Source organism: Berghia stephanieae, chromosome 13 (assembly GCF_034508935.2).
Source record: "Berghia stephanieae isolate SIO BIC M18660-M18661 chromosome 13, UCSD_Bste_1.3, whole genome shotgun sequence".
NCBI classification, from domain to species: domain Eukaryota; kingdom Metazoa; phylum Mollusca; class Gastropoda; order Nudibranchia; family Aeolidiidae; genus Berghia; species Berghia stephanieae.
In genome coordinates, this window is record NC_088372.1 from 34,922,297 (window position 1) to 34,941,149 (window position 18,853).

At 34.0% G+C, this 18,853-nt stretch overlaps 2 protein-coding genes across 2 annotated transcripts in view; one reads left to right on the forward strand and one right to left on the reverse strand.

Annotated features, from left to right (window-relative positions):
- LOC144958987 (uncharacterized protein C7orf57 homolog) overlaps nt 1–7,707 on the forward strand; it is a 13,673-nt gene extending 5,966 nt beyond the window's left edge. Inside the window, exons 5-8 of the mRNA XM_078891290.1 lie at nt 1,841–1,939; nt 2,903–3,049; nt 4,711–4,791; nt 5,142–7,707. Of these exons, the coding sequence (XP_078747416.1) occupies nt 1,841–1,939; nt 2,903–3,049; nt 4,711–4,791; nt 5,142–5,214 (400 nt within the window). The 3' untranslated portion in view covers nt 5,215–7,707. The remainder of the gene's footprint in view (nt 1–1,840; nt 1,940–2,902; nt 3,050–4,710; nt 4,792–5,141) is intronic.
- Nucleotides 7,708–9,960: 2,253 nt separating this feature from the next.
- LOC144958988 (eukaryotic translation initiation factor eIF1-like) lies at nt 9,961–15,381 on the reverse strand. The gene is made up of 4 exons (XM_078891291.1): nt 14,996–15,381; nt 13,640–13,779; nt 13,168–13,299; nt 9,961–11,447 (listed from the first exon to the last, which is right to left on the reverse strand). Exons 1-4 carry the CDS (start codon nt 15,027–15,029, stop codon nt 11,433–11,435), a joined length of 321 nt encoding a protein of 106 aa, XP_078747417.1. The 5' UTR covers nt 15,030–15,381; the 3' UTR covers nt 9,961–11,432.
- Nucleotides 15,382–18,853: the final 3,472 nt, after the last annotated feature.

Genomic DNA, 18,853 nt, shown 5'->3' on the forward strand with positions numbered 1-18,853 from the left:
TCATTCCCCTTTGTCTTACTTTTTCCTCAAGTCCTTTTAATTGTACATCTAGAATCTTTTTACCTTCCTTTTTACTGGTGCTGAAATGATCTTAATGTGTTGCAAGCGCGGTCAAACCCTTAAAAACAAAAAACAAAAACAAATGAGCAAAAATGCATGTGAACAAAGCAAGCCAATCCAGAATAAGTATGGCCCTTCATGTCGCTGATATTGAGCTTTGGTGAGGTGACTTGCTCAAGGCCACACAGTGCAGCGGTGGGTGATCGAGCTAGGTACCTTTTCGGGTATGAAGCAAAGACCGTACTGCTGAGCCACACTGCCCCCTAAGAGTATTGGCTTTATTGAAAAATAGTTGGAAAAGAACCTTGAAGGCGTCATGTATTGTAATGTTAAACCGTTGCTGTTGTAAAGTGCTTTAAGTAAATTTAGTTGGCATTGTGCTCAAATTTTTAGTCAAAATCTTATTCAGAGTACTGTTTTAATTACATCATATATATACGATTTATTGTGAATTGCTGTAATTTGTTGAACTGCAGAGAGCTGAACTTGAGATATTTGTTTATCCAGTTGGCATAAAATTCAATTGTCGGATGATCATCATTAACCCTGACAAAATACGTTATTGTCACTGAGGAGATGGTGAGGGGAGAGCGGGGTGAGGACAGTCATAAATAGTGATTGTTGTGTTTGGAATTTCATTATCATATACTTAATGTCTATTTGGTAGCCCTGCCTATGTTATGTAGTACAAGAATGTATGACAATGAACGAGTGATTGAAATCTTTTTATGGTTGATTTAGCCACAACTCAAAGTCTATTACAGACTAAATAAATAAAACAAAATTCCCTTTATTTATCCCATGGGGGAAATTTGTCTTGAGAGTCTATTCCAAGGGAATACTGGAATAACCCAGGTATCAGCCACAGTGCAGCGCCGTAAATTGAGCTAGGGTGAAGTGACTTGCTCAAGGCCACAAAGCGCAGCGGAAGGTGATCGAACTTGTTACCTTTCCGGTATGAAGGAAAGACTATACCACTGAGCCACGCTGCCCCCAACTGGGCCTGAATTTCAGGTGTTGGACTCTCAATACAGAGATTAAAACAAAACACGTAAAGCTGTTTGACCTCTGGGTGGACTCATCCACTGTAATGGTAATGTACTTGTGTGAAATTAGATCTCAATGCAGGGGGAGGGAGGGGAATATAATATATATTACACTGTAATTGTAATGTACTTGACTTGTGTGAAATTAGATCACAATGCAGGGAGAGGGAGGGGAATATAATATATATTACACTGTAATGGTAATGTACTTGTGTGAAATTAGATCTCAATGCAGGGGGAGGGAGGGAATTATAATATATATTACACTGTAATGATAATGTACTTGTGTGAAATTAGATCTCAATGCAGGGGGAGGGAGGGAATTATAAGATATATTACACTGTAATGATAATGTACTTGTGTGAAATTAGATCTCAATGCAGGGGGAGGGAGGGAATTATAATATATATTATACTGTAATGGTAATGTACTTTAAACTATGTTACACCAGGGATGTGATGTTTTCAGAATGTACCTTTTAGTGTAATATTTGTTCTATAACGTTTTATATATATTTGATCTTTCTACGATAAGAAAAATTTTAAGTTTGAATATTACATATAATCCTCACATGTATTTTTTTAAAATTTATATTGTTCTATTTCCCATGTGGTAAGTTTCATGTTTTTTTTTTCTTTCTAAGAAATGTAACAAAATGTTTTGTGGATTTCTCTTTTCTTGTACTATTGATGGGCTTCTTTAACAAGCAACATTCTCTTTTGTTTCATTAACAGTTTTGGAGTTAGAAATGAAAAGCCACCTCCACCCATGAAGAGTATTCCCCCCAGGGAGAAGCCAGCCAGACAATCCAAGAAAGATAGTTCTTTCAAAATGTAAGTAAAGAAAACTTGAAGAGTTTTGTTTCTGTTTTCGTTGGGACTAGGGTGGTACAATAGAAATTGTGTACCTGGAAAGATGCGCAAATTTAACAAATTGAGTTATGTATGCAGTGGTGTAGACCACATCTTTTTAATCACTTACCACTTTAAAGTTTCTTTCTATGTCTATTAGAACCCAAGTTATGAATTGTTTTCTTAATAGAATTTGTTGCTATGAGAATCACTTTATCTTCGATTTTGGCTCATATCTCGAATAGAAGCTTGCCGCATCTTCCCAGTTTTCTCAGCCAGTCTCACAATTGTCGATTCCCACATAGCAGTTAATCTTTTGTATTATTATTATAGAAATATCAAAGAATCTGAAATAAATAACAGCGACACAGTGTTTGTGGCTATGTGGTCCAGTGGTATGGCACTCGCCTTTGGATCGGAAGGTCCTGGGTTCAAATCCCACTCTGAGCAGTGCATACTTGTCCTTGGAACAGGCTCGTTACTCACATTCTCTCACTGTACTCCTCAGTAAATTGACTCATTTTTCCCCAGAAGTTCTTTATTCTTTTTTTATTTTCTGCCTTCTGCCAGTGCCGACACTTTTTATATTAATTTTGTTTTCGTTTTTTTTTTTTTTTTGTTTTTTTTTTAAGTAGAAAAAGTTCTCGTTTAGGAGTGACAGATTTCTTTCCACTACAAATCTTTAAAATTCCATTCTGGACATTTCATAATGTTGCTCTGAAAACTTCTACCTATTCATTCAAGACTTTTCACAATTTATTATAATTTTTTTTTTTTTTTTCTTTAGCTAACGGAGAGTTTCAGCTCAAAATTTTAATTATTTCATTATTTGTTGTTTTAAGTAGTTGATTTTTTTTTGATTTTTTTTTTTTTTTTTTAATAATGTTTTTACTGTGCATAGTTTCAGATAACCTAACATTTACTCTTTATTCATATTCCTTTTAGGCCTTCAGAGACAGAAGAGCCAACTAACATGTCCAAACTTCTTGCTGGAGGATACAAACAAGACTGGCATGATAAACGAGATGAACACGATTGCGGAGCTCAAGGCAGGAATGACAAGGGGTGGAAACAAGGAGTCAAGGAAAATAAGTGAGTCAGTGTAGGCACAGAGTCGTTTAAAACCTTAAGACTCAGGTGTGAATGGGTATCTGGCTACAGGCAGTGACGGGTATTGTATTAGTGTTGGTACAAAAAGGATGCCTAACAGGTGACTGGTACTGTATATGAAATAGAAATATAGGAAAATCAACAAAACACTGCGATGCGCATTGAGCGTGGTTTATCCATTGAAATGCATTACATAAATGTTAATATTTATTTTATTTTATTAATTTTAAAATTTCTTGGAACTCAAGTTTACCCCATTTCTTCAGTACGAAACGAACAGTAAAAATTGGTTTCTACCTATTAGATAGAGAGGTCCCGATAGTTCAGTTGGTAGAGCACTCGCTTCACATGCAAAGAGATTGAGATCAATCCTGTGTACAGTTGATATTTTTTGGTGATCCCCCTGTCCACCTAGCAGTGATTAGGTAGCTGGGTCTTTTAGTTCTGATGAAAAGTAATTTGCGATAGACCAGAGTCTTATCCAAACGATATGGAGCAATTGCTATTGTCTATTTCATACTATAGAGATTGGCATAAACTCCAACTCCATTGGCGAAATGGCTCAGAATGACTACTTTTTTTCTTTTTAGCTATCAGATAGCATATTCAATTAAGAAATACTTTCTGCAAGATTTAACTTAAACCCTGCTACCCGATACCTGCTGGGTGATCAAATTTGGATGGTAGCAAGAGATAAGCAATGGAGTGAATTTGTAGGGATTCAGATGGTTAGGAATATATAGATTATTGTAAAAACAGAAGATATTATAGAGTTGTAAAGTGGTAATTTGATTACATCATGTTCCGTCACGCCAACAAGCTACAGAAAGGAAGTTACATAAGAATAAAGAAGGGCTGTCACTCTTCCAGACAATAACAATACAAAAATGTAACAATACACGGGATATAACTCTGTCACTACTGCACATACCAGACAACAATTACGCAGTTATTTCCCATTCATTACACACAGTATATTCTGAAAGCTTACTTAGAGTAGATGTTAATGTTGAGGACTCCATTGATTGCTTGCTGCAATTACTTAATGGACAATTTAGAGTGAATACTAAGCTGCTATTAGCTGTAGAGTGTAAAACTTATTGAACAAATGAGTATAATAGCTTTTTAAAAGAACAAAATACTTAACATGGAACGTTTCCGGCACAAAACCTTTGACTGAAGACGGGTTTTTGAACCTGGAAAATTCTATATTCAGTATTTTGTTCTTTTTGGAAGCTTTTATATTTATTTTTGTTAAATAAATGGGCATTATGATTTTCCTGTTTTGCAACTTGTTTTAAACGATGGTGGAAAGCTATTGTTGTTTCTAATTATATTTTTATGTATGGATAAAGAGGAATTTACTTATTAATTGACCAAAGGAAATAAAATTTACCACTTACTGATTGATTTATTGGGTAAAGAAAAGAAAAGTGACCATTTATTGATTGATTTATTGACTAAAGAAAAGAAAACTGACCATTTATTGATTGATTTAATGACTAAAGAAAAGAAAATTAACCAAAACTTTGACACTTTGCAATTTTTAGACTTCTCCAAGACTTGTATTAATGTGCGTCTGGATTTGGCTGATATAACTTTATCTTATTCCGTTTTATTTGTTTTTTACTTTTAATCCAAAGCTTGAACAACTCTGCTACGAGCAGACACAACGCACAGTCCAAGAAAAACGAGGAAGAAAAAGATCTGTTCATAATGAACAAGTAAGTCATTTTGGTAACTGACTTTGTTCAACAGCGTTAGGGCAATGGAACCTCGTATTGATGTAGAGTAGCCGTGACATATTTGTCTCACCTTGATCTTTTAAGAATGGTATTAAGGATTTAAAGATTTAAACTCATGCCTGAAGTAATGAACGAAAATTAATGTAACAGCTTCAAGAAAGAACGAAATACCAAACACGGAAATCACCTCACTCTGTTGCCGGACGATATATCAGAATGTGGTGAGAATAAATAAATAATTCGTTCCAAGAAACTGTCGAGCACTCCACGTGATTCCAGCTAATATATATATATATATTATTATTATTATTTATTTTTATCCCCCGTAGATTCAAGAACATTCCCTCCAAGGTAGACTCACATCAAAGACCAGAGGTTATGCCAGCACATTACCACAAGTGATTTTTTTTTTTTTTAAGTTAATCTCTTCAAACTGTTGCCGGCCAATCATAGCAGTCTTATCATGTGTTGCAGTATATAGTATATTTGTATTCTCCAAACCTACCTGTCCCTCCCCTGAAAATGAAAATATCCAGTAACTAGTACAGTGCCATCCAAGAGAAGTAAATTCACTTTGTGTTTTGCTTCGCTTAAAATCAACACCAAATCGTGATCTTTTTTTCCCCTTATTTATCATTGTCACGAAATCTATGATAATGTCAACAACTTCAACTCTTGCTTAAAAGCAACATAGCATGATTGAGTGAGAGAGAAGTTTTCCTCATCTTGGAGCAGACCACACTGTTCATGATCAAAGATGAGATTACAATTTGAGTAGTGTGTATCAACTATAGATACAGCAAAACACATTCACGAATATTTTTATTTTCAGCCCACACAACGTTTACAGTCCATAGGTGTTGATTTTGAGAGGGCTACACTGTTCTGGTTACAGAGATATTTACCATACCGTACTTATGTCCCAGCAGGCTAACTGTTGGAAAGAGACTAATTTCTACCCAAAAAACAAAATGTTAACTTGAATAATTTCTCTTATTGGACTTGACATCGTTTTGAAATAATGAAATGATTTGATTTAAACGGCAGCATTTAAAGTCACATACAAGAGAGAAGGCGAAAGAGAGAGAGAGAGAGAGAGAGAGAGAGAGAGAGAGAGAGAGAGAGAGAGAGAGAGAGAGAGAGAGAGAGAGAGTAGGTACCTAATTTCTTTAAGGGGTTTTTTTTTTACTTTTTCTTATCTCTAGGAGGAGCTGAATGTTTTGTTTTGTTTTTTTGGGGGGTTTTTTTTAAAATTTATATATACATCGAATGTTTTAATAACAACCAACATTCCAACCATCACTTTACTTGTGGCTATCATTTTATCTGAATGAATATAAGGAATCCGATCAATGCTATTGTAAAATATAAAGCTAATAGTCCTTAATTTTGATATGTTTGTTTATAAAAACACTCCTTTTTGCAACAGACCTGCGATTCTATTTCTTCCAACATTTCACGCGACAATCATAAAGCATTTTATGCGCCTTTTTATCATCTAAAATTAAGGTATGATATGATTATGCTATTACTATTACTTCTGATTTGAAGCAAGCTTGCCTTCCATCATGTTGAAGTATTGATTGGCCTAAATTTAATGACGTTTAATAAAATGGCATTTAAATTAAAATTAAAAATAAAACACATTTGTCCAATTAGCTATAGTAGAGAATAAAATTCTTTGATGTGTAATATTTAAATAAAACGGATGATGCATACCACACAAACAAGACAAGATTGCATTTCTATTCCACTTTTTTTTTAAAGATTTCAAAGGTGGCCTCATTTGTTTAATAATTTTTTTTTGTTTTTTTTTTGATACCTTTTAAATTGATGGATAATATTTAAACCATTTATTCATAACACATTCCCCTTAAGACCATTTTAGAAAAGTTTATATTTACATTTTCTTTTATACTTCATATCAAAATCATCTTTTCCCAATCAAATCATAAATGTCTCTATTTTTTTCTATAATGCTTTTTTTCATATCTTAATCATTCCTAACAATGAGAAAAATAGGATGTAGAGAAGAAAACAGAGAATAAATAGTTACGGGGTCAGTGCCAAAGTCAGGATCCAATTGACACCACACCTAGGACTTCATAATAATGATGTCACTGCACCACACCCACCGCTGAGAGAGAGGACAGCAAGCGGTCGCACAACCGACTGAACAATCCTGGATCTCTGTTTTCATCTGGCACTACTCCATCTCCTATTTTTCTCATCATTATTGATGCTAGTGCCCACTCCACACTTTTTCTGAATTTTAATCATTCCTAAACCAATGGCAAAAGGAACAGGAAAGAAAAGGAAATGAATGAATGCATCCACTATAAAATAATTTGGCAGTAATAGAAACTTTCAAATGATCTGAGGCAGATGTACTGAAGAAACTGATCATCGATGATTAAGGTGATTGTTTCCATTGTCACGATATAACTATAGTTTTTATGTTGTTTTGAGTAAAGCACCCACAATGCAACATTGTGAGATTGTATCATCACCTTGCTGCAATCATCAAATTATTGATCGCCCTGTTTTTATAGTAAAGATATTACGTTTTACGTGCATCCTATTTAATTCTGGTTAATTCTTTAATCTGTTTAAGTTTTTTTGGAAGTTAGGTCTCTCGTTTATTATTGAATATGAACACGCAATTTGAATTTATTTTGGCCACTTTTAACCATATGAGAGTACATTAGAATCACTTTCATGGTTCATGGTTATGGGTGTAGCCTTTCTTTGCCTTGAAATGTATCCAGTGTACATGTTTGTGATTGGGATGTATATTAAGTATCACAATTAAATATAATGTCACTAAATTGTATTTATATATAATGTGAAAGAAGAGTAAAATTGAAATAAAACACTGGTGTTATAATGATAAGATATTTGGCTAGAAGTTCTTATGTCAGTTTTGATTTATAAGTTTGACTATGTTAAAAGTAATGAACATATATGAATATAATATAACAGCTTTGAAAAAGAACAAAATATGAAATACAGAACGTTTCAGCCAATAACATAAACAATAAAAATATCAATTCATCATGCATTCCTCTGAAATAGATCAAAGCTGGATTCCGATGCTTATAACAAATTCCAAAGTCTTCTGAAGATCAACAAATCATTACCATAGAGTTTTGTAGCGGTATCTGTATACTGAGGCCAGCATTTTTCTTACCATACACCATAAATTAAAGAGAGCATGCGTGGATCAGTTTCATTGTAATTTTGGCAAGAGTTCATGCCTGTATCTCCACAACAAAATTTAGAGTACATTCGCAGGTCTATCGACTTGAAATTTTAGAAATTTGTAGTTTCTAATGGAAAAAAGATAAGTCACCATAAAAGTAGCTTTACAGATCATAACTTTGCCTTCAGCATGACCCAAAGTCCTAAATATATCTATGTCTAGAATGACACTCCTTTTCAGTAAGATTTATTGAGAAACTCATTTGCAACTCTGCAGCAGGAGCCAAGAATTCGTAATTCTACAAATTTCTCTTAACACTAGACAGGTCTGTATATGGCGTGTCTGTTAACAGTGCTCTGTCCTGAGTCTAAATATGATGAAATAAATTTCTATTTTAAAATATTTTTTTAAACATCCTTTGGGTCATTTTCCTCTCAAGCAAAACCAAATGTTCTCATTCCATAACAATAACAAGTGCAAAGCCTCATGTAAAAGAGGATTAATGAAAGACGAACTAAACTGGAAAGGTGTGTATGACACTATGCTATTCCAAGCAGAAAGTAAAATATGCCCAAAAGAATAAAAAGATAGATATGCCTACCCAGACCTACTGATGTTTGGGATAACTTTATCCAGTATTTGCTTTGCCCTGGTGTACAGAGTCTTGGCACAAAAACCAAGCAATGTTCAGTACATCAATGGCTGGAAGGTGAAAGTGGAAATTATATTATGAGCTCGTTATTGTGTCCATGGGTAAGGCACTTTGCACACATTACCCCAATTGACTCGTGTGAATGAATACCTGCGGTAGGCAGTCATGGATAATGTATGAATGTTAGCACATAAAAGAACGCTAACTAACGGGCAATTGGTGCTGTATGAAATGGAAATATGGTTCCATATATCAGTGATGATGATGGCAATTTGTCAAAAAGGAGGGACTGAGCACAGCTTGTCATATAAAAATGTTTGACACTGCAAAAACAGCGAAACAGAAAATCCCAAAATTCTGCGGATCTGCGGAAGATTTTCATCACTGATACATAGGACTTGTTACAAAGGGTTTTATTGCGCTTGCAACACATTTAGGTCATATCAGCGCCAGTAAAAAGGAAGAATATGGGATAGTAAAAAGTTCTAGAATTACAATTAAAGTACCTACACCCAAGAAATGTAAGACAAAGGGGAATTGGTTCAAATAGGGAACAGATGTAGATTCCAATAGCACACTATCGATGTACTTAGTTTGAGATCACCTAAGTCTCATTCCAGACACAAAAACAGGCCCAAAACAGTATCTATACATTTGAATATTTCCTTTGCAGCCAGGACAAAACCAAGACAAAGACAGAAGGCAAATTGGAAAACAGCTCTAGAGGGATAGAAGACGCAGTAAGGGCCTCCCTGTCCACTATGGGAGGTTAGGTTCCTCACCCTGCTACAACACCGGGACATTTAGGTCATTTCAGCAACAGTCAAAAGGAAAAAAAATCGAATTGAAATCACACAAGAAAAAGGACTATGGTTCAAATAAGGACATATGCATGGGATCCCACAAATAGGAATACATGTATTTTCAAACCCAGGATCCTACGAATAGGAATACACTCATATGCTTAAAATTATATATATATTCAAAATAAACAAATACAACAGTACATAACAGAGAGATGACTTGCACTTAGAATTAGAAGGAAAATAATATCTCGCAAAATCATAATAAACTGACTGTTTCCCTCTCAGCCAAGGACTGCTGGGTCAAGACAAATCCGAGTAATGTCATTCCAATACAAAGACAGAGATTAAGTTGAGGAATAGAAGACACAGCAAGTGACCTTCCTGCCTGCCCATTATGGGAGGTAAAAAAAAAACCCACAGAGCATAAAAAGAAAATGATAAAATAATATTTAAACACATAAAAGAAAAGCACAAAAACTTAAGAAATATGCAATTTATCCAAGTTTATTCGCTCTTCTTCCAAATTGAAAAATCAGTGCATTCATCAAAAGAATTTTGAGAAAATAGCAAAATATAATGTACACAGTAAACGACACATGTGCAAATCCAAATATCCATAACTTAACCAGAGACCTTACTACAGGTTGTGAGTGACAAATATAAATATTATAAAATCAACTATCCATCTATACTTGCCATGTGGTGATATCAATGATATCTGACAGATTATATATGATTTTTTTTATTCAAAAAAAAAAAAATACTACAGTAATCATTTTCAACCAATCCCAATGAAATATAATTATTTGAATGCACAAGTGACAAATCTGTAGCACTAATAAACAATCAGTGATAGGCCTGTTAAGCAAAAAGTCAAGCCTAAATTTTTAAAAGATAATGACTGAATTATTTTTGTAATTAAAAAAAAAAAAGAAAAGTCACCTATCCTGCCCTCTATTTGTATCTGATAGGAAAAGAAAGGAACAGACGAATAAATAACAAAAATCTCGTATTCTCTGACCTTGTGTGCTATTTACAATGAACTAATTAACGTTCGATTTATCATCGCAAACATTACTAAGAAAAAAAATTTACTAACTTGGACGATCAAACAAATACTTTCATTAAAAAAATATCTCAGCTTTCATGACTCGTACTTTCAATGTGTGATAGGTTAGTCAAAAGGCGAGACCTCCGGCCTTTAAAATTCTAAGGTCATGAGGAAGAAGAAAAAAATATCCCAGGATCTCCACCAGAGATCTGAACTTACCACCTGTACATCCAAGGGTAAGTGTCATTTACTCACCCACACTCACAATCTAATAGTTTTTCAAGATAAATATGTGTTGACGAATAAGAAAGAAATAATTTGGAACTAAAACCACAATGAAAAATTTCTGAGATATCAAAAAAAATAAAAAACCCAGAAAATTACCGTCATTGAATAAAAAAAAAGAAAACAAAGCATTCTTCAATAATTTCCCGCCATTACTCATTTTAAATTAGAGAAATAAAAATGTAAATTTGGCTAAATTTGAGTTCAAAAAGTCCTATATAGACCAATGTTACTAGGATAATGATAAGTAAAGAGTCTGGAATACAAAAGTGCCTGGGTTTGTTATTTAATGTCAGAAAGAAAAAAGAAAAGAAAAAAATATGAGTTGCAAAATATTGAAAAAGACCTGAACAAGAAAGAAATGCTTCCCCCTTTAATCTTATTTATTTTTGAAAATTCAAAGTATGGGCTAATTGATTCTAAAAGTTTGTTGATTGAGTAAAATCTAAGACAAATAGTCAGTGTGACGAAAGGACATCAATAGAATAATATTTATGTATTTCAATGAAAGATTTATAATAATATATGTACACTGTGGGGGGAGTTAACAGTCATTGAAGGGGGAGAATGACAATGTTGATGATATCCACGGCGACAAAAGGCATTGATGTTCCATTCAGGAGATTAGAAACCGTGGACCTGGGGAGAAAAAAAATTGAATTTTTTTTTTAAAACATCAGTAGAATAAATCATAGTGATGATGGGATCAGCCTTAAATTCCTATTATAACTGAATCTCAAAAGTCCTCTAGTACTTGTTTAATTGAGTGTATGTTGGTGTACACAAGCGAGAAAAAGCTGGGGTCTCAACCGTACCGTTCAGCAGCAGGTGTGCAATGTCAGCCAGCCCCCCCCCCCCCCCCCCCCCTCTCTCCACACACACACACATACATACACACGCAAACACACTTCCAAGCTTACTGTTTTGCATGTGGTGTGATGTATATATACGTGTGTGTGAGTGTGTGAGTAATATATATTGATGTACAGTGTGTATATGGATGTGTGTGTGTGTGTGTGTGTGTGTGTGTGAGCTTTTGTTTGTATGTCCGAATCTGCAGCTATGTAATGTTGTCTTTTGTTTTTTTTACTGATGGTCAATATGAAGCGCTTCGAAGCTTCGGCATAAGCGCTATATAAACGTACATCTACTATTATTATTATGTAGGAAATAACCTATACACACAAACATACAGAGTATTCACAAACTAGGTTTCGTCTAGCTCTCCATTGTCTTTAGCTGTAGGCTTACCTGAGCGTAATATGGGCTAATGAATTGTATTTGGAGCTATTGAAAGTAAACTTTCTAAAGACAAATAAATAGGGAGAGAAAAAACAGGTATTTTTAAAAACCTGTCATACATGGGTTCCATTGTGCTTTTATAATATACAGTGAAAAAGGTAAACATAGCAGACTTATTGATCAATACAAGTTATCCATAAAACTATAACTTCTGACAAAAGTTTGATATTGTATTGACACATAAGTACACAAAAATATGAGCGCCTATTGATATTGAAAAGGGTTAGTCAAAATCCAAGATGGTGGCAACTTCATGGCAATCGGAAGAAACTGAGAAAACCATAATGTTTCGACAGTCCTCTCCAAGATTGGCTCTTCTGCCTGATATTCCTTCTCTGAACCTGGAAGACTAACATCTGATAGATTTAACACATTTAAGTTTCAGAAATGGCTCAAAACGTTCCTTATTGATAAATAACTTAATCAGTTAATCTAATTATCGTTTTGAAAATAACTATTAGTCAAAGTAATTATCAATCTCTTTTTCATCTTAAACTACCATTCATTTGTGTACTTGTGTGTGAAAAATATGTATGGTAGAAGATTGTGCAAGTCTGTGCAAAATTATAGCTTCAGACCCCTTGGCATTATGCGCCATAGAAATACGCTTACTATTATTATTATCATCATCATCATCATCATCCTTACGATACACATTAACTATATGAGCCAAACTCATGTCAGCAGAAAGAGAAATTCTCCACTACATAACTGAAATCCACAATTTCTAAGAGCTCAGAATTTATAGGGATACTAAACTGCTAGAATTGTGGACTGGTAAAAGTAATAAACAAAATGGAATATATAACAGCTTCAAAAAAAGAACAAAATATCAAACATGGAACGCTTTGGGCTTAAAACCTTTCTTCAGCCAACAACAAAAAATGAAAACATAAATACATTACTTAAAAACAAGATCAACGGCAATTTTACGTGTTTTCATGACTGAAGAAGGGTTTTGAGCCCAAAAGCTGTTATATTCATTTTTGTAAACTACCCGTTCACAACTTAGAATTCACTTTGACGAGAGAAGGAATTGATGCAAGACATGACTTACTTTGATGTGTTCCCTTTCTCCAATTCCAAGTTTACATAGCCAGTTACACAATGTTTCTCTCTGGTCTCCTTGGTACTGAATGACCTCACCGTACTCAGGATGATCAACTAATGTCCCATTGCATGCAAATTCCTGAAAAAAATCATAACAATGATTACGAAAATCATTAGGGACGTCTGCATCATAAATCTGAAAATTTGCAAGAACTTATGGAAAATGATGAATGTGCATTCATCCATAAAAGTGATCCAAAGTAATTATATTAAGTTGTACGATTTTATCAAACATAGTTTTTATACTATTTTGAAACCCCTATATGATGAAGTAACACAAATTTTACAAAATTTTTTTTAAATTGTGGAGAAACCAGCAACTAATTTCTAATGACCAAACAACACGATTTTTTAAACTTTGCAAACAATGAACTGGACTACCCCTATGGGTCAATAAACAGGCACCACTACAACCTCACCTTTTTGGTAACCTTGATGATTTTCTTCAAGTCATATTTGCTATCAAGTCCCTGGACTGTGGTCAGTGTCTTACGTCCATTTCTTTGCTGGATACGAATGTGGATGAGTTGCTGATGTCCTGTCTTGGATGAGTCGAGACCTGTAGAGACAAAAAAAGGTGTACAATGTGAAAATGTAACCCCCATTCCCTACTGCCTACTGTCCCTACTGCCTACTGTTGAGTAATTTTGGAAATAACTGATTCTTATAACAGGTTTGTGTTGGAGAAAATTTAAGGAACTTCAGGAAAAATTGAAAAATAGAATGCAAACAAAGACTTAAACCTATCAAACAATGTATATATACTCTAGGAAGCATGGAGAAGGCAAAGAAACCAGAAATAGAATTAAAGCAACTTTTACTTTTACTTTTACAATGATGTTAAGATTTTGATTTTCATCCAAAAAAGTACAATCTGAATCTGAGTCTGAGAGAAAAAGCATACAATCTTACAAAGGTGAAAAAAGCATACAAATATGCTTTTCTGATTGGCGTACAGTGGCATCCACCTGACTGGGTCAAATTAATATGTTTTGGGTTTGAAAATTTTAGTAATCAAAGTGCCTTTATACTAACTTACTTAAGACAAAGGCCTGCTGAGTTTTAATTTTAAATCAAAAATGTCAAAAAGTCAAATCAAAAAGCCTAATTTTATAGAGATGAGGCATGAGAGTGGAATTGTCCTGAACAAAAGTTTTGAAAATCAAAAGAGCTGCAGAAAAGCTGAGGCTGAACCTTTTTCTAGAAAATTGGCAATTAGTGAGCCATTAGTATTAGAATAAAATTAAAATTAAACAGCAGGTTGTCTCAGTCTCAGTGCTCAGTCTCAAAAAAGGGGATGTCTCTTACTTTACTATAAAAACAATGAAGAATTCTAATCAATCTGCCTGAACATTTCTGTAGTACATAAATGTTCAGACAGACTTACTTGGATTAGAATTCTTCATTAAGGTGTCATTAATTCACTAACTGTTCCTTCCAATAATAATAAGTGATGAGGGTAGTAGCAGTGAGAGAATGAGAATGAATGAGAAGTGAAGATGCAAAATAATTGCGAACAGTTCCATTCTTTCTCTGTGGGTATTAATTGTTTACAGACTTAGGACAAGAGAAAAGACTAGAATTAAGAAAGCATAATTTGTAGTTCGTTTTGATATGTACAGATGTATATGGACAATAATGCTATTAAATCGTTGCCAATATTGAATGTATTCTGGGTCGTGAAACGGCCGCCATTTTGTATCTAGATACAAACTATTGGCTTTCCGATGTTATATTCGTTAATAAATCGCTCGTGGTAAAACATTAATTCTCACCTCCCAATTGATTCAAATCGATTTCAGCTGACATTTCAGACGATGTTTTAAAAAGCCGTGAATTAGACAAGATAAAGGCGATTGGGGTGGATTGGAATTTATATTTTCTTGGGATCTCTGGTGCAATTGTTTACGCAATCCTCTTAAAATAGTAACGGAAGTTTACGACTAACGACCTCTGACCAGGATTTCCAGATAATATTTCGACACAATGCCAAATAGTTCTTAGAGCAATACCAAATGGTCTAAAAAATAAATGCATTTTATCCTTTGTATACTTAGTACACATCGATCTTATCCAAAGCCTTTCCATTTTCACCTTTTCGTTATTATTGTCACAATCCCAGGCTTCAGGTAGCCCCCACCACTCTCCACTTTTTTAAAGTAGTATTTTCCTTTTAGTTGGGATGTAAAAACTGGTAAAAGTGTCGTTAAAAAAAAAGAATTGTAGTTTGATCATTAGCCTAGATAGCTAGGAAAAATTAGGCTGAGTAATTTGATAAAATGTCCAAAAAGAGAAAAAGCCAAAATGCCAAACCCATGTTTCCAATTCATTAGGCTTTTTAAAACCATCCCAAGTATTTGGAATTTGAAATTCAAAACGCCAAAATGGCACTTCAGCTCACGACAGAGCGTTGGAACTGTGTTCGAAAAGTATGTGTGCATATCGAGAACTTTTCGGACACCAAGCTAGCGAATGCGAACGGCAGGGATAAGTTTCTACCAAGTCAGTTGAACGATTCCAGAACTTGCATGTGGTTAGAGGGAAAACATCACTTGAATAGGCACAAATTGTGTTTTGAAGATTTATCTTCACTATATATCCTCACTCTTCCAACGAATCTAGGATAGAATTCCTGCGTCGGCAGGAAAAAGGAGATGAGCAAAATCCAGATAGACGGCTGAAACGATGTTGGCACGTCTAATCTGGAAATACTTAAGCGATATTTCTTCTTCTTCTTCTTCTTCTTCTTCTTCTTCTTCTTCTTCTTCTTCTTCTTCTTCTTCTTCTTCTTCTTCTTCTTCTTCTTCTTCTTCTTCTTCTTCTTCTTCTTCTTCTTCTTCTTCTTCTTCTTCTTCTTCTTCTTCTTCTTCTTCTTCTTCTTCTTCTTCTTCTTGGAGTGGAAGACATGGGACAATAAACCATTTGGAAATCTCTCCAAACTTTCATGCAAAAGCGAATATTTTCATTTTTCCACATGAAGGGCATCGAATCCTGAATTTGTAAAAGTTTAGATATTCAAATTCAAAAGAAATACTTTGATCGATAAAATTTATTTTGAATCAGAATCTGAAATGGAAGACTTAGAGCAGATCAGAGAGACTTTGGACATGACCCAGGGACACTTGGGACAGCCTGGGGAAACATGGTCAGAGTGAAATATGAAAAGTGGTGATTAGAAGTCTTAAGGTGGTCAAAAACAAAAGAGAAAACGCAAAGCTCATTTTTCTAGTTTTTAGTTTCAAATAAATATATTTTTGCTCAAAGTCTTTGAAAGGAAAAAATGATTACGTTACCAAGAACTTATTTCTACTATAAATTGAACTTTTCAAAGTTTTTTTTAGGCACCCGAATCTCTTCTGTGCAGCTTTGGATGCCTTTAACACATGGGGTTATAAAGGCTGAATAAAATACCTGTGGTAGCAAAACTAGATATCTAATATGTGATTATTTTTTTATTGTGTTTTATTATATACGCTGTACCAAGCCCTCCTTACCCCCTTAACATATTTCCCGAATCTTCCGAAGCATGCTTCTCAACTTGAAACATGAATATTGTTTTTTTTATTGTGAACATTATAATTAATAGATTTCTATTTTTTACCGTTGTTAACCTATAATAACATAATAAATATTTGAATTTGATTTGAAAAGAAATATACATAGATACTAGAGATTTACAAGATTTGAAGTCTGCAATGAAAAGTATGAAATTGGTTGGTGTTTTTATGCTGTCAGCTTAAACAGAGCGAAACGAAATTAATTTCATATAAAACATATGGAGGTTCACTAATGAAGTAAACTAATTAAAGTAAGTATCTCAAGTCTCCGTCGTCCCAAGTCTTTCACTCCTCCCCTATATAAGAAAAACTGTCCCCCGTTTGGAGGTCTCCCACTTCTTTACTATATTACTTGAAACATTGAAATTCTCTTGGCATACATATCAAATATTTCAAATTACGTTTTCAAATTTTCATTTAAATTGAGTAAATTTTAATTACTTTACACGATAATTAAAAAAAAACACGATGCCAAATTGAGTGCTTTTACGAAGAAGAAGAAGAAGAAGAGTGCATTTAAAAGTGCGTGATTTCTTAAGCAATTGATTTATAGTCAATTATAAGTGGGACTTGTTTTCTTATTCATTATTAATTTTATTGTGAAGGTTATACTCTTAGACAGCTAAACGAGCCATTAGATATCGCCATTATTATCATTTATTATGTAACGGGGAAATCATAGGCCTTGCAAACCTCTATTATATAAAATTGATTAATAGGGCGATTCTACGGGTGTAGAAATTGACTGTCTATGTAAAACGTCTGAGTGGGCTGGAGCATCATCACTATTTTCTTTTTATTAAATTAAATTTAATCTCCACACATCATCATCATCATCATCATCATCATCATCATCATCATCATCATCATAATCATCATCATCATCATCATCATCATCATCATCGTCGTCATCATCATCATCATCGTCGTCATCATCATCATCATCATCATCATGGATAAGTCGAAGTGGGTCCGGGATATCTGTTTCCCATCCAAAACAGAGAGGGTATTAGGTATTTTACTTAATATTTCTACTTATTTAACTTACCTAACAGCCTTGTGTTTAATAATATATATATTTTTTTAATGAAAGGCACAAACTTTTCGCGCGGGCACACAACAACAGAAGAGAGGTGGGGAGGAAGAAGGGAAGAAGGAGGCGGACGTGCCAACCCAAAGCCAAATCAGCATAAACCTCCTTTCCACGCACACACACACAAATATATACATATATATATATATATGTATATATTCTTATACTGTGTTATTACTTACCACTTCTGTAAAAAGTTTTTTAAAAATATTGTAATATCTTTAAGGCTACGAAACACAATTAAAACATACATTTGTGTACTTCTATCACGATCATTTTTTAAAGAAATCGCGCTGCCCTTTTTTTTTCCAATTTTATGTAAACTTTTTTCTTCGAAGCAGGTTTGATTATCGTGATACCCTTTGTTTCCCTTCTACTAATCTTCACTTTGTTTTCTTATTGTTTATTCTAACATAAAAGACACAAAAAATGAGGCGTGAAAGGGAGAGAAGAAGTAGTCATTTGTGAACCTTCGCCTCAAAACGGTATTAAGTCGGGATGGTTAAGATGTTGAAAATTGAATTTATAGCCAGGAATATCAGACTTGTGTTGAGTTTTTATGATTTATTGAGAAGAATGGATACCATATTTTATGGTTTTAATGCCTATAATTTATATTTTTTTTACCAGTTTAACATTTAATTCGCTCTTTACGCATATGGTTCGTTCCGACATAATACCGTTTTGAGACGATGGATCACATTTAAGGTCATAAAGACTACGGAACCAATATCGTATTTTCTGTTACATCGAATATGTAGTAATAAATGCTTGCTTTTCACACGACGCTCGTAAATCGTAAAGCGCTTTCGGTTGATCTAAAAGAGCGTCGACCTAACTACATAATTTCACTTTAATATAGGCCTACATAGAAATCAGAAAAAGAACATTTTCGACTGAGTAAGATAAACAAAACAGTAGTAGTAGTAGTAGTAGTAGTAGTAGTAGTAGTAGTAGTAGTAGTAGTAGTAGTAGTAGTAGTA